Below are 26,640 nucleotides of genomic sequence, written 5' to 3' on the forward strand. Positions count from 1 at the left end.
CTTGACTGAGGAGACTGTGCCACCTTTATCAGGGCCTTCGTGTCAAAGGTGTGCCCCTTGGCTGCCCACCCACGTCTGCCCTGTTACCTTCACATCCATTTTGCCTTTGTGAAAGAAAAGTAGAAAATCAATACACGAACACTAGATTCACACTCGCTGAGCGGTGCACGTGGTTTGCAATCGGCTGGTAATCGAAAAGTTGGTGGTTCAAACCCCCCCCTGTGGCACGTGGAAGAAAGGCCCGGTGATCTGCTTTAAAGATTATTGTTGTTAGGTGCTGGTGAGTCAATTTCGACTCATAGTGATGCTAAGTGACGGAGTAGAACCGCCCCATAGGGTTTCCTAGGCTGTAGTCTTTATGGGAACAGATTGCCAGGTCTTTTCTCCCACAGAGCCACTGAGTGGGTTGGAATTGCCAACCTCTCAGTTAGCAGTCGAGTGCTTAAAGTTTACCCCACCAGGGCTCCTTGCTATAAAGATTACAGCCAAGAAAATCCTATGGAGCAGTTCTCCTTTGTAACACATGGGGTTGCCAGGAGTTGGAATCGGCTTGATGGCGTAAGTCAACAACAACTTAAAAGCCGAGATGTACGATCTCGATTTGGGTTTCTTCTTCTGATTTTGAATCCAGAGCAGTCACTTCCAGATTGTTACAGAGGGAGAGGGTCTTCTACCCTGGGTGCTTCCACAACCTCTTCTTGTTCTTCATCTAATTACCTTAAAGGCAGGGCTTCGAACTGGTTCGTTCCAGTTGGAACCCTTGCTGAGAATTTGCGTTTCTACCCCAGATATACTGAATCAGGATCCACATTTTGACAAGATCCCCAGGTGATTCTTATAGATCGCCAGGTGATTCATAGGTTTATGTAAGAATCAGAGATCTTGTTAAAATGTATTGTAGATTCTGATTCAGTATATCTAGGGTGGAAATGGAAATTCTCAGCAGGGGTTCCAACCCAAACGAACCAGTTCGAAGCCCTGCTTAAAGGAGGTTTCCGACTGTCTGTGTCTTCTTGCTTCCTGGTGTCTCTTGTCCTAAGTTTCTTTTTCCGCCCAGTTGGGGTCATTCTCTTCCCCCGACAGCCTCGTCACCCCTTGCCTTCACCTCTGAAGTAAACCGCTCTAGCTCTAGGACTCCTGCTCAGCCAGCAGGGCCTGGGCAAGTGGGACTGGGGCTCCTGGATCGTGGCATTGTTCAGTCATTCCCCCTGGGCCAGGGGAGCCAGTGCAACAGGTGCTGGTCGCCACTAACTGGAGTGTCCATCACTCTTACCTTTTAGCCTCAGAGACAAGACAGTGTTCCCCACCCCCACCCCCCGGCCACGCAGGGTTTGGCCAAAGTGAGGTTTCCTAGTGGGCACAATCTGGGAGAGTGGAGGGGGCACCATGGTGAGTCTCTCGGTCCTCTCTATGGCCCTCCTGTCCCATAAACAACCCCAACCCTTCCTGCGTCAGCACAGTCCCCCGCTCTCACGGCTGTGGGGGTTGCTGCTGGCCACTGCATCTGAGTGGGTGTGGGAAGGGGCTGCACCATGCACCCTAGCTGGGGAGGGGGGATGCTGAGACTGCAGGAGTCCAGTGTTGGCTGAGGGAGCAGGCCAGGCTGGAGGCTCGGCCCTGGGAGGGAGACTACAGTGTTGCCACAGACAACGGTGAGGTCCAGCTAACACTGGATCTTGCATTGGGCTGCTAACCCAAAGGCTGGCAGTTTGAATCCACCAGCCGCTCCTTGGAAACCCTATGGGGCGGTTCTGCTCAGTCCTACAGCACTGCTATGAGTAATCGACTTGACGGCAATGGCTTTTTTTTTTTTTTTTAATTCTAAATAACAGCACTCTAAAGTTACCACTCTTCAGAGCTAACGGCTGGATGGCAGAGTCACAGAAGCTTTGTAAGAAACACAATAATGTCGGAACAATTTTTTTATGCCTGTTTCCTTGCGGTCCCTGCCTGCACCCTTAACTTTTAAGAGAGGAAACAACATAGTTTAAAAAATAATGTTATTAAGAAGAGAAATAGTTTTCAAGGACAAGAATGAAAATCATGAGGGAATAGAAATGCCCCATCTTATCAACAGACCTGACGCTAGCTCAGTGATTCTCCAACTTGAACTCACATAAGAATCACCTGGATGAAGGTACCGACAGCTGAGCCCCACTCTCAACCTTTCTGATTCTGTTCGTCTGGGGGGAGTGTGAGACTTTCTCGGGATGCTGATGCTGCTGGTCTGGGACCCCACTTTGAGAACCCTTGCTCTGGCTAATAAGTGGACCACTCTCTCATTCTTATTCCTTTCTCCTTTGTACTAACTTGTCCTCTTTGATCTTAATTCTTCTCTATGGACACATCTTCCTGCTGTGTGCTTACAATTGCTTTCAGGACACATGCATACGCATCCACACACGTCTATGCACGCACGTAGGCATCTCGCTGGAATTATTTTAGGACTCACCTCGCACACGGAGGATCTTCCAGGGTGGAATGGCCCAGAATGTACCTGAGCTCTTCTCTGTGACAACCTCCAAGGCTGACCCAGAACCTGGCCCCAGCACAGGGCTTTGCTTGTTTATTGCTTTCATGAAATTTGGTTTCTCTTCCTAGAAGACTTGCCTTATGTCCCATGCCCACAGCAACCTGGCATCCACTGCTCCAACTGTCAGGACCTACCTCTGGCAGCTTCACGCGGCCTTCCTGGAAGGAGCATGTCTTGGGGTCGTGGGTACAGACGTGTCGATATTTACACCAGTGGCAGCGGTATGGACTCTGCACACAGGATAGGCACCTGGCACAGAGGAAGAAGAGGCACAGCTCTGGAACCTGGCTGAGCCCAAACCAGAGGGCCTCATGTCTCCAGAGTCCAGCAAGACATTTCTAGCAGCAAGAGAAACCACTCTTAAGCACCATCACTCAGGAGGAGCAGACCTTGCACAGATCTATCCCCTTTCTCTCTAGGAAGTAATCAGTCCCTGGCCTTCACCCCCTCATGCATGGAGCTGACAACCCTTGTCCCCCAGGGCCTCATCACTGCCCCTTCAGCTCCACCGGATGGCACTCTCCTTTGCTGAAAAGGATGGCAATGAGGTCTGGAGCATTAGAGCTTGTGCAGAGGACTCGTGACAGTCGCAGCAAACAAAAAATTGAGTTTAACTCAACCTGACTCCAGGGTCTCAGCTTCAGGGGCCCACCCAGGCCCACCCTGGCTGAGGAAGCTCCTGAGGCTGCGCTTTCATACCCTGGGCTCCTCCACAGTTGACAATTCCTACCTCCAGCCTTCACCCCCAGAAGCAAAGACAGCTTTATGAGAACTCCTACTGCTTAAAAGGAATTTGTGGGTGGCACAAACGGTTAACATGCTTGGCTGCTGACTGTAAGGTTGGTGGTTCGAGTCTATTCAGAAGTGCCTTGGAAGAAAGGCCTGGTGATCTACTTCCAAAAACTCAGCCATTGAAAAGTCTAGTTCTACTCTGACACACATGGGGTCGCCATGAGTAGGAGTCAACTGGATGACAAGTGGCTGGGTTGTTGAACTGCTTAAAAACTCAACATGATTCCCTTCTTACAAAGAGAAAAGTCCAACTGCCTGACCAACCAGGCTGAGCCCTTCCAGATTCACCACACTGTTCCCACTCAGGTGCTTGGTGCTTAGGCCTCGAACAGGCCACGCCCTCCCCACAAACTGCTCCTCCCCCAGGGGGACCACTTCCCCTCCTCCCCCTGGCCAGCTCATCCTCCTTCTTTGACCACACTGGGCCCCTCTCCCACCTATCTCTAAGTCTCACTCTCAGCACGGCCATGCTGTGTCACATTTCATCGATCTGATTGTCCAGTTCTTCCACTTGTCCAAGAGGCTATGGACTCCCTGAGGGCAGAGATCAAGTCTTTGAATGTTATGAATTTTTGAATCCCCCTTGTCTAATGAGAAACACATTGTTTTGCACAGGGTGGTGTCGTTAGCTGCTGTTCAGTTGGCCTCCAACTCATGGTGATCCCATGCACAACAGAACAAAATGGTGCCTGGTCCTGCGCCATCCCCATGATCGGTTACGGATCAGACTCTAGTGTTCCATAGGGTTTTCGTTGGCTGATTTGCAGAAGTAAATCACCAGGCCTTTCTTCCTAGTCTGTCTTAGTCTGGAAGCTCTGTTGAAATCTGTTCAGCATCAGAGCAACATACAAGCCTCCACTGGCAGACAAGCGGTAGCTGTGCATGAGGAGCATTGGCTGGGAATCAAAGCCGGGTCTCTTGCATGGAAGGCAAGAATTCTACCACTGAACCACTATTGCCTCCACTTGCACATGGTAGATGCTTAAAACTGTTTCACTGACTGTAGGGAAGCTTCACACATGACTTCATCTACCTCCTCTGCTTCCTAGAAAGGCAAGAGGGGAGTGAGGGGTGAGGCCTCCAGGTGGGGAAGCCAAGGGCAGCTCACGGCCAGAAGAGGAAGGGAGTCCCAGGTTGAGGAAACTAGCTTTTGGCCGGAAGGCCTGGTTGCCTCCCAACTTGGGGCCCCAAAGAGAGCCAAGCTCTGGATCACAGCTGCCATAACCACTTAGATAGACTGTAAAACCCTCCCAGCCTTGAGCCCCCAAATGGCTTTGGTCAGATTAGCCTGCTTGTCCTGCATGGGGAGGACAACGCAGTAGCGTGTTAAAGTAAGCGCGACTTTTTGAGACCAAGTCCCGTGGTTTTCAAACTGTGCTCGATCGAATCCCGGGGGTTCTATGGAGCTTCCTTAGAGACGGTCTGAGCAGATGTGTGGGGTTCCTAGAGATTGGAGTCCCAGTTCCCCCGAGCAGATGGTGGGAAACTGAATCAGTTTAGAGAGATTTATGCTCAAGCAGAAGATGTGTAGGTGAGGGGTCTGAGACCCCACCACAGGCCCTCTCTCTGCTCACTGTCTCTGCAATTCCCATTAACACTGTGGGTACCGGAGCAGGGGGGCCGGGCTCCTCCTGGGGTGAAGGAGGCCTCCTCATGGAGCCTCCCGATGCAGACTCCTTGGGGACAGCTGCAGGATCTCTTATCTTTGGATGCAGATAGAGAATGAGCCTCTCTACCCACACGTCTCCCACCTTGACCACAGAGGCAGGGCACAGAGCTCCGCTGGGGGCACTCACGAGTTGTGGACGCTGCAGTTGTAGAAGACGAAGCTGGTGCTGGCGAAGGTCATGCCTGTCTCCTTGGACTTGAGCTGCAGCTGGACAACGTGGTGGTCCCCTGCAGGGCAGAGCCAGCAGATATAAGGGGGGCCAGGGCCCCACCAAGAGGGCCGCTCCTGGGGCAGGGGAGCCAGTCCCCACAGGTGTGCTCAGCTCTAACAGGACCTGACTCCACAGCGCCCAGGCCCAGGGCACCCCAGAGCAGCTGCAGAAAGGGTGTGCTATTCTAGTTCTCCCCCACATTCTATCACGTGCACCTCCCCGTTTGCTCACCTCCCCCCGTGTACACACACCCACACATCCACACACACTCACATGCACTCACACACTCACACGCACTCACATACTCACACACACATAGGCAAACACACATTCATACACACACTCGTGCACACAAATACACACTTATTCACATACCCACCGACTCACACACTCATACACACATTCACTCACACAGACTCACACACACTCATGTGCATACTTGTGTGTACTCACAGCCACACCCACTCACTCACACACATGTACTCATTCATACGCACTGACATAAACGCACTCACATACTCACACATGTCTACACACTCACGTATGCATATACACACTCATGCACCTACACACTTACACGCACGTGCGCACACACTCACACACGCACACACTCATTAGCCCCAGGGAGCAGATCTGTAGGCTGTCAGTATGCATGTGCACAGGGGCTCCTTCCCCAGCTCTGCAGAGACCCTGTGCTGACGCCCCCTCCTCTGGTGGGCTCAGGGCTCTGGGGCAGGAGTCCCTGCGTCCTCAGCTGGTGCTGGAGAGGAGCTGGAGTCCAGGTTTAATTCACAGCCCTGACCCCCAGCCCCGCTTCCAGCCTTGGCTCTGCCTTCCCCGAGAGGCTCATTAATCAATCAGCACCGAACAAACGTGACAAGACCAAATGGGAGGGACAACATGGAATTAACCTGCCTGGGCCGGGCCTGTCCCTTACATGCTGAGCCTCTGTCCAGCCCGGCCTTCCTGGTGTAGCTGGCTGAGGACAACAGGCAGCTCTGGGGATGTGGGAGTGGCAGAAGGCAGGGTCCAGGTTAGGGGCAGTGTGAACAGAGGGCTGAGGCCCCAAAGACGCCTGGGACCCCACTCCTGCTCCTGACCAGCTCCTCGCCAGCCCCCTTGCTTCAGCCATCTCTGAGCTCACCCTGCACTCTAAGGCTGCCCCTGGCCTTGCCCTCCACCCTGCTCTGCAGCTGCTCCTCGCTTACGACAGGGCTGACTCTTGGATGCTGACATGGGGCTGAGATAGAAGGCTGGTCACCATCAACTCCAAGAGCTGTGGGGGAACACTTCACCCCCTCTTCCTGCAACATACCCACAGCCCACGGCCTTTCTCGGGCCTCCCCTGCCGTAGACACCCTCAGTCCTCCCATATCTGTCACAAGTCCTTGTCCAGGAGGGAGAAGGGCGTGCTGCCAGCGTTGCCTGGGCTGCTCACCATTTTCTGTGATGATGCGGGGCACCTCCTTGGCTGCGGGCGAGTAGCACTGGATCTGATTGCCCACTACCAGCCCATCCATCTCTGACAGGTCCTCAAAGGTGCAGTTGACTCCAGCTGACAGCTCTGGGACGTTGTAGGTCTCCAGGACCAGCTGGGAACAGGTGGGCAGGGACAGGCAGCGGAGGAGGGAGAGATGGAAAGGGAGGGTATGGAATAAAGGGAGAAAGAAGAAGAGAAAGAGAGATCAAAGAAAAGGTAAGGAGGGAATAATCCGAGGTGATATTAACACAGGAAGGCCAGACCAATTTATTACATGACCGGTGTATAGAAGGTGGTGGAAGGGAAAGAGAGACAAAAGAAACTTCATCCAGAATCTGAATGGGTTTGGCCCCAGGAAATGTGAATGTGTAGGGGATTTGTGAAGAGAAGGATCGTTGGGCAGAACTGAGGTATTGCTTGTTAAGCACTTCTTCCGGTATTCCCAATTTTGGAAAAATGGCGATACCAACCAGCAAGTGCCCAGTGCAAGAAGTTGGACAGCATCCTTTCCTCTCTTTCCCTCTGTGCATACACACCACCTGTCTCATTTCATAGATGAAGACATCGCTCTCGCCCTTCGCCAGCCTTTGGATCCATTTCAGTATCATGGTTTCCCTGTCTTTTTAGCTATTATGCATGTTGCCTCTTTCCCACCGTCTCCTGTTCGCCGCTCCTCTCCCATCCCCCCACCCTGCTCCAGAGATGCTCTTGCTGACCAAGCCAGGCCCAGCCCCCCAAGGGGTCTTGGACTGAGGCTCTGTGTGGTGGGGAAAGGGTCTTCCTGCATCTCCAGGCCCGATTCCGTGACCCTTACCAACACATTGTACTGAGAGACGGAGATGTTGTTGGGATGGACCGTCAGCCGGACACATTGCTTCATCTCTGAGGCAAACCTGCGGGGCTCCCTGGAGCGCTCACACCGTTCCTTCCGGGTGCATCTGCAGAGGACAGACCTCAGGTCACCCAGGAGAAGGCCCCTTGTCCAGGGAGGGGCCCGACTCTGAGCTCTGGCATGTCCAGCAGCTCTCAGACTTGTTAACCAGGGTATAATCTGCGTTCTTCACACTCAGTGTGCTTCCTTCCCCATGCCTGGTCTGCCTCTGTTATGCCCCAATTTGAAAAGTGTAGTAATTCTAAACACCAGTTGTGCAACGCAGAAACCTGATAGTCATCCTAAACTCATCACTGTCATATAAAGAGCTCAGAGCTCTCTCCTAGTCTACTCTCACCCCTCCCCGCCCAGTCACCCTCTGCCCTTGCCATTCTCCTCAGGCAAACTAAGACTTGTTCTTTCCATAAATATGATATACTCTTTCAGCCTTCTTTGTCTTTGTGGGTGCTGTTTCTTCTGTCTAGACTGCCCTCTCCCCATTTTTCCACCTAACCAACTCCTATCCGTCCTTGTAGACATGCTTCAACCATCACCCACCTGCGACCCCTCCCCACCACAACCAGGCAGAGTTAAGAGCATCCTCCTCATGGTCCCATAGCACTTTGGGGTTGCGTACAGTCTAGAACTTACCGGACTATATGGCAATTATTGGGCTAAACAGTCCTCTCCTACCACATATGAGCTTCTCAAAAGAAGAAACCATATCTGATTTATTTTTGAGTCCCTGTCTCTCTCATGTCCCAGCAGACAGAAGGCAGATGTGAGTGGGTAGGAGGGTGGAAAGGAAGCTCAACGGAGCACAGCAAAGCAGTTAAGACGATGGATTGGGTTGGAATTCCTTGGGTTGGCATTCCAGCTCGATGGTACATGGTAACTACTACAGAAGGTCTGCTATTAATTTAATGCCCTGTGTTGTGCAAGGTGTACTGTGTCACAGTGGGCCAGATTCAGTGTGATTTGGGATCTCACAGTCCTAACTGATGAGGGCTTCTGAAAGATGCCCGTGAGAACCATGGACATCACCCAGATATGCAAATAACCTCTTCGGGAAGGTGTTAAGCCCTAAAATTGGGGCCAGGCCTATCCTTGCCTTACAGTGGGGGTCTACTGCATGGTGGTATCTGAGTTCAGGGAACAGTATTTAATCCACGTCAGATAAACCATGTGGACATGGAACTTCACAGAGTCGCCATTATTAAAGAACCCTGGACAACTGGTTCTGCTATAGGGTGAGGCCCAGCGGGTCCTCATATGGGACGCAGTGAACACACTCCTGAGTGGCAGATCTCTTTAGGTTAACAGGAAGTGACTTTGCAGAGGAAGGGAAATGTCAGGAACTATCTGTGGGATAGAGGGAGCACTGCGCAAAGAGTCCAGTGGAGAACACAGCTGCCGAGGATGTGGAGCCCACATGGGGAGGGGACAACGGAGAGAGCTCCGATACCTCAGGAAGAAGACAGGTGTGGGGTGGGGTGGGGGGGAAGGTGGGCAGAGAGGGGTGGTGTTGGGGGGAGGTGGGCAGACGGTGTTGTGTGGGGAGGGAGGTGGGCAGACAGGGCTGGTGTGGGGAAGGAGGTAGGGAGGGAGGTGCCTGTACACCCGACTCTGGTCTTGGGGTGACTCTCGGGCTCAAAGGAGAGCGTGGGGAAGGGTGGGCTAACAGGGCAGAGTCTGAGAGGGGCGTTTAGCAAAGTGCGAGATCACTGAAGGCTAAAGCTGCCATTCTGAGGGTGAAGAAGAAAAAGGAGACATGGAGGCACAAAGGAAGACCTCAGAGTGAATTGGATGTGTAATGCCAAAGAAAAACGGAATCCTGAATAGTACAGTCACAGCTGCAAGTTATCGGGTAAGGAGGCCTGGTGGTACAGTGGTTAAGTGCTAGGTTGCTAAATGGAAAGTTAGTGGTTCGAATCTACCAGCGGCTCTACAAGAGAAAGACCTGGTAATCTGTTTCTGTAAAGGTTAACAAAAAACCCCAACAACAAAAAACAAACCCACTGCCATCGAGTTGATTCTGACTCATAGCGACCCTATAGGACAGAGGAGAACTGCACCATAGGGTTTCCAAGGCTGTAATCTTTACAGAAGCTCACTGCCACATCTTTCTCCCACAGAGCCACTGGACATCACCCAGATATGTAAATAACCTCTTCGAATGACCGACCTTCTGGTTAGCAGCTGAGCGCTTAGCACTAGAGTTGAGGGAGGCTTAAACAGGGATGACTGGGAAACTTGGAAGGTGGAGTAGCAGCAGGCCCAAGTCGGTACTCTAATGTGGAATGGGGGGGTGAGCACTAACCTTTCGGTTAGCAGATGAGCACTTAACCACTGCGCCATCAGAACTCTCCTTCCTGACCCTAAGGCACCTAATAACAATCTCATTCTCTAGGCTAAGTCACTATTTTTCCTTTCACTTTGAAGCCCTTTGAGTGTTATTGTGACTTCGGGGACAAAGATGGATTCTCCAGCACCTTTCTAGGAAACCGCATCCTGGGAGTCAAAGACTGAAGAGGCGTTTGGTTTCTATGTGGCACTCCCCGGCTGCAAGAGCGTCTGCCTCCAAGTCTTGGAAGTTAATTTCCCAGACCAGCTCCTCTGCGAGGACTCCATTATCTGCAGCCATTAAGCTAATGTTATGGACTTTTCCAGGGTGTCTGCTCTGACAGCGCTATTAATAGTGTTATTACGCCATTAACAGCAGACCCAGAGAGCCACGCAGGCTTAAATTATTCACCGACTCCCCAACTTTGAAGTTCCTATTTCCAAGAGCAATCAGGAGGTCTGAGGAGTGTCTTTGATTAAATTATGAAAAGAGGGAAAATGGAGTGCTTCCAGGACTAACATCACCTGTGGGTACCAAAGAGAGCGGTGCAGACAGAGAAGAGATTCCAGAGGATCCAAAGGCATTTGGTTGGGGCTCCCAGGGCAAGTTCGACCTGCATTGTTTGCTGTTTCTAAAGTTCATTTGGCTGCATCTGGCCATCCCTCCAAGGAGCCTGGTGGCACAGTGGTTAAGGGCTCAGCTACTAAGTGAAAGCTTAGTGGTTCAAACCCACTAGCCGCTCTGTGGGAGAAAGATGTGGCAGTCTGCTTCTGTAAAATTTTACAGCCTTGGAAACTCTATGGGGCACTTCTACCCTGTCCTAGAGAGTTACTGTGAGTTGGAATTGACTCGACGGCAACGGGTTTGTTTTTAAGTTTTTTAGCCATCCCTCCAGAGAGCCCAAATCAACTACTTAGCACCTCCCCCTGAATCTAAGTCTTACCAGGGAAGGCACCTATAGCTTACAATTTTAAACATCCTATCTAACTGTGTAATCTTGGGAAAATTACTTAATCTCTTGGTGCCTCAGTTTTTTCATCTATAAAATGGGATAACATACCAGTACCAACAGCCGCCATCGAATCGATTCCAACTCATGGCAACCCTGTGTGTTGCAGAGAAGAACTGTGCTCCATAGGGTTTTCAAGGCTGTGACCTTTCAGTGGAAGATTGCCAGGCCTTTCTTCCGAGGCTCCTTAGGGTGGGTTCGAACTGCCAACCTTTCAGTTAGCAGTCGAGTATTTAACCATTTGTGCCACCCAGGGACTCCAGGACAATAATCATAAACGGGTCCTGATGGTGCAAAGGTTAAGTACTCAGCTTCTAACTGAAAGGTTGTCGGTTTGAACCCACTCAGTGGCTTTGCAGGAGAAAGTCCTGGTGATCTGCTTCCATAAAGATTACAGCCAAGAAAATCCTATGGGGCAGTTCTACTCTGTTGTATGGGGTTGCCATGAGTCGGAATTGACTCAATAGCGTACAACACCTAATAGAGTTACTAAGAGGATTAAATGGGATTATGTGAGTAACGCATTTAGAACAGCACCTAGCTCCTAGTAAGCCCCCAATAAATGTTAGCTATCGGTATTGCCCCAAGGAGCCCCGGTGGTGCAGTGGTTAAGCCGTTGGCTGCTAACTGAAAGGTCAGCTGTTTGAACACACCGGCCGCTCTGTGGGAGAAAGATGTGGCAGTCTGCTTCTGTAAAGATTACCAAACCCACTGTTGTCAAGTCAATTCCAGACTCATAGTGACCCCATAGGGTTTCCGAGGCTATAAATCTCTATGGAAGCGGACTATCACATCTTTCTCCCTCACAGCTGCTGGTGGTTTTGAACCGCTGATCTTTTGGTTAGCAGTCGATCACTTTAATCACTGCGCTACCAGGACACCTCTCTCTCCGTGAAGATTAGAACCTTGGAAACCCGATGGGGCAGTTCTACTCTGTCCTACAGGATTGCTATGAATTGGAATAGACTTTACGGCAATAGGTGGGCAGTACCCCATCCCTCTGCCTTCCTCATCTAACCCCTCCCAGCTGCAGCTGATGCAGAAGCTCAGATTTTCTCCTGGACTTGCCCATGGGGCAGATCAAAGACAAAAAGACAGAAATGGCTACAGTTTTCCTATTAATGTGGAAGGGGGAGTCCCAGAGGCCAGCAGAGAGGAAAGAGAAGAAGATGGTCTTGGCTGTCCCTCTGCTTTCTTCAGAGCTGTCAGAGTATTGAGAACTCAGCTGTCTTAGTGGGAAGTCAAGTTTAAGGTCAGTACCAGGGATGCTTTGACATTTTGACTATTCCTCAGGGTCCGTGAAGGTGGAGACCATAAATGTCCAACAGCACAGACAACTGACCTTCAGTGTGATGGGATAATGGAGGGGGAGGGGGAATTCCTTCTGATTCCTTAGGGGGTCTGTCAAGGTCATGGCCTTCTGCTTTCCCAGGACCATGATTCCCCACTCAGCCAGGCAAGAGCTGGGAAATGTGCAGAAGGTTCCTTCATGTCTGCCGGGGAGCTGGCTTAGAAGTTTCCTTCAAAGGAGCTCCAGAGCCTTCCTTAAGCCTTTCCTTCAACTCCACTGTAGGAGCCTCCTCCAGAGGTGGAAGGAAGATCCTGCTCCATCCATTTTCCAGGCAGGGAAACTGAGGCTCATACGGACTCACAAGGTGTATGCTGTGTTCCTTGGAAGCGAGGATGGCAAGACTTGGACTTGCTTACTGGACACGTCATCAGGAAAGACCAGTTACTAAAAAAGGACATCACGTTTGGTAGAGGGGTAGTGAGAACGAGGGAAACCCTCAATGAGATGGATTGACACAATAGCCACAACCATGGGCTCAAACATACCAACAATCAAGAAGATGGCGCAGGACAGAGCAATGTTTTGTTCTGTTGTACAGAAGGTCGCCATGAGTAGAAGTCAACTCAACAGCAACTAACAACGCAACATGTGACTTTGGGTTTTCAGAGATGTTACCATCATGGTCACCCCTGCCCCAAAACACAGACCTGCAGCTGGCTAGCAGGAAGCAGGCCCAAGGAGACACACCAGATCCAAGAGTCTTCTCCTGCCAACTCCTCTGACTACCCTACCTCTTTCCAGTTCTCCACAGTTCAGCCCTTCCCACCCCGAGATCAGACATGCAAACAGCCCTTGGGGAGAAAGGCCTGGGCCCCTCAGAAGGGGTAATTTTTCAAGCCAGTGGTTCCAATGAGATTACCCTCTCTAATGAAGCAGCCACCTCCACCCTCCCCTAAGCCCGAGCTTCCCCTGCTGGAGAATTCCCAGCCAAGTGGAAAATTAGAAGGGAGAGGAATGGAGGAAAGAAGGGGGTGAGGGAGAGGGAGAGAGGTAGTGATTAAGTTCCCTAGAAATTAATTCCTAAGTGCAGTGGTAGAAATATTAACTCCCAGTGCTGCTGGCCAGGGAAACAAATTTCAGTTTGGAACTGGGGTGACAAGGAGTCTCACCTGGGTGAAACTCCAAGATGGAAGGTCATTGCTGGTCTGTCCCCAGGCACTCTGGCATGGGTGCACCAGCCTTGGACATCAGAGCTTGCTCCTTCTCCCCACTGATGATCCCCCAATCCTTCCCGGTTCACATGGCATGGGCTGTGCGTAAAGTGTACCATTTGGGGAATCTGTTCACGGAACACAAGGACCCGGAAACAAGGGAGTGGGGGCTTCCCAAAGAAGCCTGACAGAAAAGCTAAGTGAACTTGGAACGCCTACATAAGTAGGAGAACAGGGAGGCTCTTTGGTTATTGTCCCCAATCTGGGAATTCTGACAAGGGAAGGGACTGGGTTTTCTAATATCTTTACCATTGCCTTCTTCTGGAATGCCCACAGAAATGGGCAGCTATGTCTGTGTGGCTTGAAGGAAGATAGAATGGATAGTAAAGAAAACCTTCTAGGCAGATGAGTGTGTAGGAGGTTTCTTACGTGAAGGGGGTAGACCAGGTGAGGGCTTGCATGTTGCTATGATGCTAAACAGGTTTCAGTGGAGCTTCCAGGCTGAGACAGACTAGGAAGAAAGGCCTGGAGATATACTTCCTTAAAATCAGCCAATGAAAATCCTATGGATCACAATGGTCTGATCTGCAAACGATCATGAGGATGCTTTGTGACCAGGCAGCACTTGTTCTGTTGTACATGGGGTTGTCACGAGTTGGGGCCGACTGCACAGCAGCTAACAGCAACAGAAGGCCAGGGGAGTGCTTTCAGTGCTACGTCTGATAATGGAATCCAGGGAACGACACCATGGTGTCATGGAAGTCTAAATATTTAAGCTGTCCTTAGGTAAACCCTAAAAAAAAAAGCAAACCCATTGCCATCAAGTTGATTCCAACTCATAGCGACTCTATAGGACAGAGTAGAACTGCCCCATAGGGTTTCCAAGGAGCGGCTGGGGGATTCGAACTGCTGACATTTTGGTTAGCAGCTGAGCTCTTAACCACTGTGCCACCAGGGCTCCAAACCCTAAGATAGGAAGGCAGAAATCATACTATCACTTGCCCTCTGCCACCAGCTGCTGGTAACTGAACCCACAACCCCTTTAACATCTCTCAAGATCTAAAGCCAACCTGAGCACCTCCTGATGTTGGATTCATCCGTGCCTCCGGCGCCTCACTCAGTGGGTGAGGTCACTGAGGCAGGAGGAAGCCACAGGACTTCACCAGAATCAACAAATCAACAAGTGAAAGAGACAGCTGGAGGCTCAAGAACCTTCCTGGGCTCAGGTGGCCACCACGCAGTCCTGACCCACCACAGTCAGTTCACATGATAGGCTTGACTGTCTGCACAGAAAGCCCATGCTCTGCCCTGGGTGCCAGGATGGATTCTTGCTTTGGCTTCCTACCTTGATCTACCTCAAACGAACAATCCATTGAATATAAAGCTTAGGTGGTAGGAAAAAGGAAACTAGAGAGGTTCTTTCCTTTCAAGAAGCACAACTACATTTAGCGGTGGCCAGAAGAGAAAGGGAAGTGGGCTGACTCTCTCTTCTCCGTACGTGACACTGTTTGGATCTATTTATTTCTGCTAAAGGTGAGGAGAAGCTAAGGAAGAAGAGATGGAGACGAGCAGGAGCAGAGGGAGAGAGAAGAAGGGGAGGTGAGGAGAAGGAGAAACAGGAGGAGAAGAAAGCAAAGAGCATCAGAGCAGGCGAGCCCATCTGCATTGTAATCCAGCCAGCAACAAGGAGAATGTTGCCTCTTACATGCCACCCATTGCCACAATTACTCTGGTTGATTCTGAGCAGCTCACACACTGCACCGTGCCCATTTCTAGCTCCTGCTCCAGCAGGGGTGGTGCAGGGAAGCACTTTGCTGTGAGGCCCAGGAGGCATGGATGGATCCAACATCAGGAGGTGCTCCGGTAGGCTTTAGATCTTGAGAGATGGCAAAGGGGTTGTGGGTTCAGTTGCCAACAGCTGATGGCAGAGGGAAAGTGATAGTATGATTTCTGCCTTCCTATCTTAGGGTTTGGAGTCCTGGTGGTGCAGTGGTTAAGAGCTCTGCTGCTAACCAAGATGTCGGCAATTTGAATCCACCAGGCGCCCATTGGAAACCCTATGGGGCAGTTATACTCTGTCCTATAGAGTCACTATGAGTCAGAATCGACTTGATGGTGATGGGGTTGCTTTTTTTTTTTAGGGTGTTTACCTAAGGACAGCTTAAATATTTAGACTTCCACGATACCATGGTGTCGTTCCCTGGATTCCATTATCAGACGTAGCACTGAAAGCACTCCCCTGGCCTTCTGCTGCTGTTAGCTGCTGTGCAGTCGGCCCCAACTCGTGACAACCCCATGTACAACAGAACAAGTGCTACCTGGTCACATAGCATCCCCATGATCGTTTGCAGATCAGACCATTGTGATCCATAGGATTTTCATTGGCTGATTTTAAGGAAGTATATCTCCAGGCCTTTCTTCCTAGTCTCTCTCAGCCTGGAAGCTCCACTGAAACCTGTTTAGCATCATAGCAACATGCAAGCCCTCACCTGGTCTACCCCCTTCACGTAAGAAACCTCCTACACACTCATCTGCCTAGAAGGTTTTCTTTACTATCCATTCTATCTTCCTTCAAGCCACACAGACATAGCTGCCCATTTCTGTGGGCATTCCAGAAGAAGGCAATGGTAAAGATATTAGAAAACCCAGTCCCTTCCCTTGTCAGAATTCCCAGATTGGGGACAATAACCAAAGAGCCTCCCTGTTCTCCTACTTATGTAGGCGTTCCAAGTTCACTTAGCTTTTCTGTCAGGCTTCTTTGGGAAGCCCCCACTCCCCTGTTTCCGGGTCCTTGTGTTCCGTGAACAGATTCCCCAAATGGTACACCTTACGCACAGCCCATGCCATGTGAACCGGGAAGGATTGGGGGATCATCAGTGGGGAGAAGGAGCAAGCTCTGATGTCCAAGGCTGGTGCACCCATGCCAGAGTGCCTGGGGACAGACCAGCAATGACCCCCCCATCTTCTTCAGCCCAGCGTGGCAAGACTGAGGGTGTGAATGCTGGTCTGGGTGTCTGGGTGTCATGCCTCCAAGGAGCCCAGCTCCCCAGGCTGTCCCCAGGGAGCCATTAGACTGAGAGGGACATTCAGAGCTAGTGTGGACCACGAGGCGTGTCTAGTTCATGTGAGAAGATGGCACTGTCAGCCGGGGGGCTGTCCCGAGGACCCCCGCAGGGGTTTCAGTGGGGAGCGTGGGGCAGAGAAGACAGCTTGGAAATCAGGAGGATAGATCATGGGCTCAGCTCAGGCGAGTCCATCTGAAGACTCCATCTTGGTGGCCTCTAGGTACATAGTGGTCACACTGAAAATGTCACAGGGAGGTAAGGCAGGGCCCAAGCAGGGAACAGGAATTCCATAGAAGAGACCTGCAGCTTGGGGTCAGGGACTGGAAGGGGACTGGGGACTGATAAATGTGCTCTCCTGCCCTAGATGACCCCTAAACCTCCACCCGACAGCTCTCCCTCTGGGGATACCAGGTCAAAGCCACCATGAGATGCAGCCAGCCCCCACCTTCTCTTTCAACCCCACAGCAGACACCTAGGACGTAGGGTGTGGTTATTCCCCCCTCCCCAAACACCACAGCTCAGAGAATTGAAATCCCTCGTAATATGAAAAAAAAAAATATGTATTCCTTGGTCCTCTCTTAGGAGAGATAAGGCTCGCTGTGCAAAGAGCCTGGGGAGGGATTGCTGGCTTATTGGTTAGCATTAAGCAGTCCTCGGATGGAGGTGAAAGGAAATGACAAACACAACCAGGCTGTGGACGATGTGAGTGAGAAGCCAGGAGGGACTTTCGGAACCAGTGTGCGCTTCGTCAAGAACATGCTCAGCAACGGCTTACGGGGAACGTGTTCTCTCTGCACTTTCCCGGGCGGTGGGTGGGCAGCGGGCTCGGCCGCTGGAGACGATGCCTAGATGGCGTGGCTGGCTGGAGGTGCCCAATGGTGGGTTTGTACCAGCCACCCAGCCACACCTCTCTGGTCCTGGGGAGGAAAAGAGGGTGAGGGGACATGGAGGAGGCCCTCGGGTAGCGTAGTCAGGATGATCATGCTCCTCCCAAGCACCCAGCACCTGCTGCATCCCAGGCACGCCCCTCATGTCATTCTCACACTGTGGCCGTGAGAGGGCTCTTCCCATTGCCATTTTGTAGCCGCGGACACGGAACCCAGCCTGAGCCTTAGCTTTAACCCATCTCTTCTGCTCTGGGAGGCAGTGCCTTTCCTTTCATCTCGCCTTCTTGGCAGAAACTCTGAAAAGAAAAGAAATGAATCCTGCAAAGGAGTGCATGCCCAACCCCTGCAGGCCAGGGCATCCTTCCAACAGCAGAAATCTGGAGAGAGGAAGGGCCGCCAGGGGCTAAGAGAGAGACTTTATAAAAGGCGATCTTATCTTTCCCCTGTCCATGTCTTGGGTTACATGAGCCTCCCAGGAGTGACACGGGTGACTTTTCTGAAGCAAGGTAAAGTCTGGGCCAGTCAATGCGGCTGGTCTGCAGGGCAGGATCCCATTACCTGCGGAGCCTCAGATAGGATTCTCTGGCTGGGCATGGAGCCATGGGGTGGGAGGTGGGGAGGGGCTGGCCTGCTGAGCCTGGGCATAGGTGGAGCGCTCCAGGCCCAGAACAGGAGACAGCCGTGAAGGGGCTAGGCTGGCTCATTCAGCCTGGGATGCAGGCCAGTGTTCACCTTCACCCCAGTCAGGCAGGTAGGGCAGGCATGAGGGGAACGCCCTGGGAAGAAAGGCTCAAGGCTCGTGTCCAATAAACGCCCAGGGACAGCTTGTGGCCTGGGGCTGCAAAAAGGGAAGAGCAGGACCCTCGTACTATGGGGCTGGCAGGTGAGTACTTCTCTACAATGGAGGTTGAGTAATAGGAGGGAGGGCTTCAATTACATGGGCTTTCTTAAGCGTGTTCAATCTGCAAACCACCTGTGACCTGGATGGTACAAACAGGCCATTCAGCACCTGAGCCACCTGGTTACAGAGGCCCCGCCCTTCAACAGCTCATGCCCTCCAACCCCCCATTTCTCTCCTTCTGCTTTCCTTCTCCCCTGCAATGTTACCACCACCTCACTCCTTAGAACCAGGGGAAACATTGGCAAAGTGACTGAAAAAACATACTTCTCTTGACACCTCTAAGAATCCTTTTCCTGATGCTTTCTTGGTTTACAGACAGTCAAGTTTGTCTTGCCCTGCAGCACTTAGCACAGGGATATTCCCAGGGTGGGCCACCAGAAATGCACAGATTCTAGGGTACATACACCCCTTCTCTACCCTAGGAGTCCCGGGCTGGTGCAAACAGTTAACATGCTCGGCTGCTAACTGAAAGGTTGGAAGTTTGGGTCCACCCAGAGGTGCCCCTGAAGAAAGGCCTGGCGATCTACTTCTGAAAAATCAGCCACTGAAAACCCTATGGAGCACAGTTCTACTCTGACACACATGGGGTCACCATGAACCAGGGTCAACTCAACAGCAACTGGCTTCCCCATCCTTGGATCAAAGGCCTGGTTCCTGAGAAGCATTAGGGAAGAGATTGCCTAACATAGCCACCTTTATGTCCCTGAGCCTAGCACAGTGCCTGGCCCAGAGGGAGCAGGGCAGGTCTGGAAACTCTACGGACCAGTCTGAGTCTATGCATACCATGCTCCCCAAAGCACTGATGCCGCCCACACTCCGTAGCACGGCTCCCTTCCTAGGAACTGAGGCCCCTCAGGCTAAGCATCTTGGGCGCTGTTCCCTGTCCTCAGCCTTCTCCGTGGGCTTTGCTTGCCCCAGCCTGCTCCCTTTCTCCCACTTGGCCCACTTCCTCATGCAGCAATCCATCCATTTAAATGAGAGGAAGGGCTTATGCCTGGCTTGAATCTGAATTTGAGGAACTAGGAAAGAAAGGCCCACTGGGAATTACTGGGAAGGAGCATGAGAGAACTTTCTGGATGATGGAAATGTTCTACATCTTCAAAACGGTATGGATTACAGGGGTGTTTGCATTTGTCAAAACTTCTCAAACTATACACTTAAGATCTGCGCTTCTCACTGTATGTAAATTTAAAATTTCTATCTTGACTAAAAACATCTTAGAACAGAATTACCATACCAAAAACCAAACTCATTGCCGTCAAGTTGATTCTGACTCATATCAACCCTATAGGACAGAGTGGAAAAGCCCCATAGGGTTTCCAGGGAGCAGCTGGTGGATTCGAACTGCCGACCCTTTGATTAGCAGCCATAGCTCTTAACCACTGCGCCACCAGGGCTCCGAATTACCATAAAAAAACCCTGTTGCCGTTGAGTCTATTCCAACTCATCACAACCCTATAGGACACAGTAGGAATGTCTTGTATGGTTTCCAAGGAGCGCCTGGTGGATTTGAACTGCCAACCTCTTGCTTAGCAGCCGAAGCTCTTAACCACTACACCACCAGGGTTTGACCCTGCAGTCCCACTCCTAGCCAAAACGTGGAAAGAGCCCAAATGGCTGTCAGTGGATGAATGATAAACAAATTTCTGTATACATACAACGGAGTATTAGTCAGCCGTATAAAGGAGTGAAGTACTGATACATGCTACAAGGATGAACTTTGAAAACAGTATGCTGAGTGAAAGCAGCCAGGCTCAAACCATCAAAACGCGATGTGGTCATCACGTCCAATTCCATTTCTGTGAAACATCCGGAACACAGAAATCCATAGAGAGAGAAAGCAGACGGATGGTGGCCCAGGGCGGAGGGAATAGCGAGAAACTGCTTAACGGTATAGAGTTTCCTTTTGGGGACAAAATGCCTTGGAACTATGCAGAGGTGGTGGATGCATAACATTGTCAATGCACTAAATGTCACTGAATTGTTCACTTTAAAATGGTTCATTTTATTTTATGTGAACTTCACCTCAATGAAAGAATTTAAAAAGATAGACATGGAAAAAAATCAAAATATTTATGCATATAAATTTTTAGATGATCTAGATACATGCTCATCTTGGCCCACCTTTGTGGGCAGGAGGTCCTCCACGGCCATTAACTCTGGGAAGGAGGAGGATGGATTTCCTGGTGTCTCATAAGCAGGCAGCCTGGCCTATGGTGCTCATAAGCTTTGTTCTCCCCGGAAAGCTGGGCTTTACCAGTTACATCAGTACAGCCCCAGCACCACGGCTGTTCTCATGGGACCCCTCATATAACCAGGAGGCTCAAAGGTTACAGAGAACAGCACTTTGACCTGGCTGAGTGGGACTTTTATAACGTTCTTTATAACTAACTCTATCCTCACCTCACCAACATGAGAAGGCATTGTGCTCCCTCTTTAAATACGAGGATGCCAAGTTTCCAACAAGAGTTACTTGCCCAAAGCCCCACTGACTTCCACGCCAGTCCCTCTCGGCTTTCACCTACCAGCTCCTGCTGCGGCACCCCCACTACCAGCAGCAGCACCCTCACCATCTTTGTGCTGGGTACCAGGCCCAGGGAGCAGCACTGCACAGCCCTGCTTTCCGAGAACCAGTGCTTATAAGGCTGGCACTGACATGGGCACACAAGAGTAACATACGCCAGCTCAGATAAGACATGGCACCAGGTGGGGAGGCACACCTACAGTCAGAGGAAGGAAATTCTAGGTGAGGACCCCAGGAAGAGAAGGATGCAATTACAGAACCATCTGGAAGATCAGTGGGGGGTCACTGAAAGTCCCAGGAGGCAGTGCACCCATGAGCTCTTTGTCCTTCCCCAACCTTGTCGGGATTCCCACTCCCCGACTTTTGCACGTGCACTGCGCCCCCAGCCATAATGAACTCTTACCCACATGATCTTATTCTGTTCTCCAACGTTCCCACATGTCTGGGCTGGTGGCCTGGGCCCCGTGTCCCACTCCATGGTTCATTACCAACCGACCACTTGCCCCCACTTGAGTGCTCACTCCCTCTTCCCCACCTCTGAGAATAAAATAGAGCCGGCAAAAGAGGAGGAACACAGCGCGAGTGTCGAGCCCTGGGACCGGGCTGCTGGCCCAGTGACCCCAGGCCCAGGAGGCTCTGACAGCCAGCCTCGGGGGTTATGATGACAGAGGGAAGGGGTTCAGTGCTGACACTTGAATTGCCCACCTTAAGGGCCAGAAAGCTCTGCGGGGATACTGAAGCTTATGCTAAGTGGATGTTGAATCTCTAAAAGGACAGTGATTGAGTGGCCCATGTGAACCCTAAGGGAAAAGTCCAATGCCTTTTTCCTGGGGCTCGGTCCCAGAAAGTCAATCCACAGCCAGGGACGTCCAGGAATCCCTCTCCCTTCGGCCCTCCCGTGTAGGCTTATCCAGTGTGACGTTCATATCCTGACCCCTTAGCATTCTTAAATTGCCGTCTCCTCATATTTTTTATGGGAATTGGGCAACTTCAAGAGAAGTCAGAAAGAACGAGAGAAGGGAGATAAGTTTGCAGTGTTAGAGGAAAGAAACGGTAAGAAAGATGGTAGAGAAGAGGGATCAAAGGGAGGGAGGTGACAACTGAGAACAAGACACGGAGGCGGAGGCTCAGTGGAGGGCGTGGGTCGGGGGACGCTGCCCGGGGACTCAGTACTCACGTGTTGTGGAGCACACACCAGCCACAGTGGGGATCGCCAGAGCCAAGACACTCGCTACAGCTCCTGTACTGACTGCAGGACTCCACCGGCACTCGGGTCAGCTAGGACAGGGCGACAAGGGACAGAGTGGTCACGCCTTTGCAGGACACCCAGTAGATCACCAGAAAGCGATGCTGTCTTAGTTATCTCGTGCTGCTGTAGCAGAAATACCACAAGAGAGTGGCTTTAACAAACAAATTTATTTTCTCACAGTTTAGGAGGCTACAAGTCTGAATTCAGGGCACTGGCTCTAGGGGAAGGCTGTCTCTGTCTGTTCTGGGGGAGAGTCCTTTCCTCAGCTTCGCTAACCCTGGTGTAGTTCCTTGGTGATCTCCATGAGGCATCTTTCTTTCCCCCATTTGTGCTTTCTTCTCTCCAATCTGTGTCCAATCTGCTGTTTTTTATATCAAAACTCATTAGGTTTAAGACACACTCTACAATAACATGACTTCATTAACATAACAAAGATAATCCTATTTCCAAGTGGTATCACATCCACAGGTACAGGGGTTTAGGATTCCAACACCTATTTTGGGGGGACATAATTCAACCCATAATGAATGCTATTCTAAATATCACCTAAAACAAGGTAAGAGCATGAAGATGCTGAGAGCCCCAGAACCTAATTACACGTGGTGATCACATTTGAGCAGGTGGATGCATACGAATTCAGGAGTGATAACCACTTTGCTTAGACATCCAAGAATACAGACTCCATAGATTTCATACTCAGTTGTTACAAATGATATGCATATAGTGTGCCCTTAAATTTCCATACCACCAAAACCTCAAAATATCTCTACCAACATCCAATTCATCACATATTTGCTTCTTACAAATATAATGAACGCAAAGGTTTATTCTTCCCCAAGTCTTGTTTCTCTTTTGTCATAGGGCATTTAGCTTTCTTCCCAGTCCTTCTGCTTCAGGTTCCATCATTCTTGCTGTTCCAGAGAGAACTTAACTCAAGGCCAAGACCCTTTGCTTTCTTTGCCTCTGTGCCTTTTAACAAGGCATCATAAACTTGCTTTGTAGCTGTTACTTGCCCACTCTTTTCTTTCCCATAAAGTTGGCCAACTGGCTCTGGAAGGTTTACACTACGGTGCTTTCAGAGAGCAGCTGTTGCTATTTCTCCTCCTACTCACACTCTTTAAACGAACAGAGGCTTCCTCTCCAACCCCAAACTTTATATGAGCTTGCACCAGCCGCTTGTTAATGTAAAAACGTTCCACATGACATTTCTGCCTAGTCCAAATGCTTCCGTTTCCTGCACGCTTTTAAAGCTCTTTTGAGTGCTTTGTTCTCCGATGTATCCATTCCTACTTAGTGGGTACAGCTTTTCCTTGATGTCTTTTTATGTGACCTCCTAGTGCCTGGTACGTACCAGATGCCGTCGAGTTGATTGCAACTCATGGTGACCCCGTGTGGTTCAGAGTAGAACAATGCTCTGTAGAGTTATCATGGCTGTGACCTTTTGGAAGCAGATTGCAAGGACTTTCTTCCAAGATGCCTCCAGGTGGGTTCAAACCTTCAACCTTTTGAATAGTAACCAAGCAAGAGTTTAACCGTTTGTGCCACTCAGGGTATATACCCAAAACCAAACCCACTGCCATCAAGTGGGTTCTGACTCAGAGCAACCCTATAGGACCGAGCAGAACTGCCTCACAGGGTTTCCAAGGCTGTTAATCTTTATGGAAGCAGACTGCCACATCTTTCTCCCTCAGAGCGGCTGGTGGGTTCGAACCGCTGACCTTTCAGTTAACAGCCAAGCGGTTTAAACACTGCGCCACCAGGGCTCCTTGGCGGCCCTATAGCAGGTACTTACTAACAATATACTGCATCAAGCTGAATTTTTCGTTTCTTTTTATAGCCTTGGTCTTTAGTCTGCATTCCGCCAGCATAGTCTTTACAAAAAGGTGTTTTTTGTTCATTTACTTTCATTTAGTTTTTAAATCATCTTTGCCTAGTTGGGACATATTTCTTATTCATTGGAAGACTTGATCCCTAAGCCTTCAGCTTGAACTAAGAGAATTTGACGTGGCCGTCCTCTTTAATTTTTTGTCATCAGACAACAGGCACAGAAACTCTAAGCCATGCTGACCTGGCCGAGCCCCCTTTGCTTCAGGCGCAAATGCAGAGGTCTTGTTTTCCCTGCTGTTCCATAGGGTGTCTGCACCCCCTTCCCCCCACCCCTGCAAAGGATGCACCACTTAGCGACAGCTAGTTGTAACCTGTGTGCAGGCAAACTTCCACCAGCCTGTCAATCTGCCTCAGAACTCTGTTTTGAAGTTAATAATCATTAATTCTATATCCCACACAATCTTTTTCTCCTTGTATTTTCATTTGTTTTTGTTTTTATAGTCACTTTTTTTATTACAGTGTTTTCTAGTTTTGTTTTGTAGAATGCCAATATCATATCATTGATTTCTTTTTTTTTGAATGTTTATACTAGCTTTTAGTAGCTTTATTCTTTTTTTTAATTGTACTTTAGATGAGTGTTTATAGAACAAACTAGTTTCTCATTTAACAGTAGTACACGTATTGTTTTAAGACATTGGTTAACACCCCCACAGTATGTCAACACTCTCCATTCTCTACCTTGGGTTCCCTATTACCAGCTTTCCTGTCTCCTCCTGCCTTCTAGTCCTTGTCCCTGGGCTATTGTGCCCCCTTAAGTCTCGTTTTGTTTTATGGGCCTGTCTAATCTTTGAAAGAAGGATGAAATAATAATACCTTGTATTATCTTAATGTTTTGGATTTTGTTGAGGGTTGCTCTGTGGCCTAAGATGTAGTCTACTCTGGAGAACGTTCCACGTGCATTGGAAAAGAAAGTGTACTTTGCAGCTGTTCGGTGGAGTGTTTTATATATGTCTATGAGGTCAAGTTGGCTGATTGTGCCCCTTAGCTCTTCTGTATCTTTGCTGAGTTTCCTTCTAGATGTTCTGTCCTTTACCGAGAATGGTGTGTTGAAGTCTCCTACTATTATTGTAGAACTGTCAATTTCTCTTTTCAGTGCTGTTAGAGTTTGTTTTATGTATTTTGGAGCCCTGTCATTGGGTGCATAGATGTTTATTTTGGTTATGTCTTCATGATGGATCATCTCTTTAATGATTATATAGTGCCCTTTTTTGTCTTTTATGGTAGATTTTGTTTTAAAGTCTATTTTATCTGAGATTAGTCTTGCCACTCCTGCTCTTTTTTGGTAGCTGTTTGCTTGATATATTTTTTCCATCCTTTGATTTTTAATAAATTTACATCTTTGTTTCTGAGGTGTGTCTCTTGTAGACAGTATATTGATGGATCTTGTTTTTTTAATTCATTCTGTCACTCTGTCTCTTTATGGGCGCATTAAAGACCATTTACATTCAGTGTAATTATTTATAGGTGTGCGTTTATTGTTGTCATTTTGTAGTGCTTTTTTTGTGGTGGTGACATTTTCTTTGCTCCTCTTACTCTCGTGTCACTGAATTCCTTTTGTTTGTGGATTTTTTTTTTCATTTCTTTCATTTTTGTCGATTTTGTTGTTACTGAGACTTCATGCTTTTCTTCTTGATGAGTAGATTTGTTAACTTTCTTTGTGGTTACCTTGAAATTTACCCTTATCTTCCTAGGTTTGAACCAGTCTATTATTACTTGGTATTGCCTTGCCTTCCTCTCCATTAGAAAGTTCTATACCTACACTGTTTACTCCCTCTTTTATCGTTCTGTTGTTGTTGTCATTTACAGATTAACGTTTCTTGTTCCTTCTTGTAATTCTTTTGGTTTTGGCTAGTTCTTGAGAGTTCATTTCCTAGGTTGGTATCTGGCCAGTACAATCTTGCATCCTAGATTCAGGCTGTGGTCTGATGTTGTTTGTTCTCAGATTGAAGGACTCCCTTTAATAATTCTTGTAAGTTTGGTTTGGTTTTTACATATTCCTTTAATTTCTATTTATCTGGAAATGTCCTAATTTCACCATCATATTTGAATGAGAGTTTTGCAGGATATATTATTCTTGGTTGGTATTTTTTTTCTTTCAAAGTTTTACATATGTTATCCCACTGCCTTCTTGCCGGCATGGTTTGTGCTGAATATTCAGAGCTTAGTCTGATTGTTTCTCCTCTGTATGTGACTTTTTGTTTTTCTCAAGCTGCTCTCAGGATTCTTTCTTTGCCTTTGATTTTAGTGAATGTGATTATGACATGCCTTGGTGATTTTCTTTTGGGGTCTATCCTCTATGGAGTTAGTTGAGCTTCTTGGAAGGTCAGCTTTTCATCTTTCATGATATTAAGGACATTTTCTGTCAGCAATTCTTCCATGATCCTCTCTGTGTTTTCTGCTTTCTCTCCTTGTTCTGGAACTCCGATCACTCAAAAATTTTTGCTTTTAATTGTATTCCACATAATTCTCAGGGTTTCTTCATTTTTCTTCATATTTTTCTCTGATTTTTCCTCAAAAATAGTTGCATCCAAGTGTTTGTCTTCAATTTCGCTGATCTTGTCTTCCATTGCTTCAAACCTGCTCCTCAGCCCTTCTATGACACTGTCCATTTCTAAAATCTTGTTGTTTATCTTTTGGATTTTTAATTGTTGTTTTTCTATGATTTCTAGTTGTGAGTTTATTTTGACATTTTGTTCCTGTATTATTTTCTTGAATT

General features: G+C 49.2%; 1 protein-coding gene across 1 annotated transcript in view; it reads right to left on the reverse strand.

Moving 5' to 3' along the window:
• The window catches only part of PLXNA4 (plexin A4), a 466,135-nt gene that overhangs the window by 107,463 nt on the left and 332,032 nt on the right, over positions 1-26,640 (reverse strand). The window contains exons 8-12 of the mRNA XM_023737117.1: positions 21,966-22,066; positions 7,500-7,623; positions 6,644-6,797; positions 5,122-5,221; positions 2,668-2,782 (exon numbers count right to left, since the gene is read on the reverse strand). Of these exons, the coding sequence (XP_023592885.1) occupies positions 2,668-2,782; positions 5,122-5,221; positions 6,644-6,797; positions 7,500-7,623; positions 21,966-22,066 (594 nt within the window). The remainder of the gene's footprint in view (positions 1-2,667; positions 2,783-5,121; positions 5,222-6,643; positions 6,798-7,499; positions 7,624-21,965; positions 22,067-26,640) is intronic.

This window comes from Trichechus manatus, unplaced genomic scaffold (genome assembly GCF_000243295.1).
Source record: "Trichechus manatus latirostris isolate Lorelei unplaced genomic scaffold, TriManLat1.0 scaffold00097, whole genome shotgun sequence".
In the NCBI taxonomy this organism is placed as follows: Eukaryota; Metazoa; Chordata; class Mammalia; order Sirenia; family Trichechidae; genus Trichechus; species Trichechus manatus.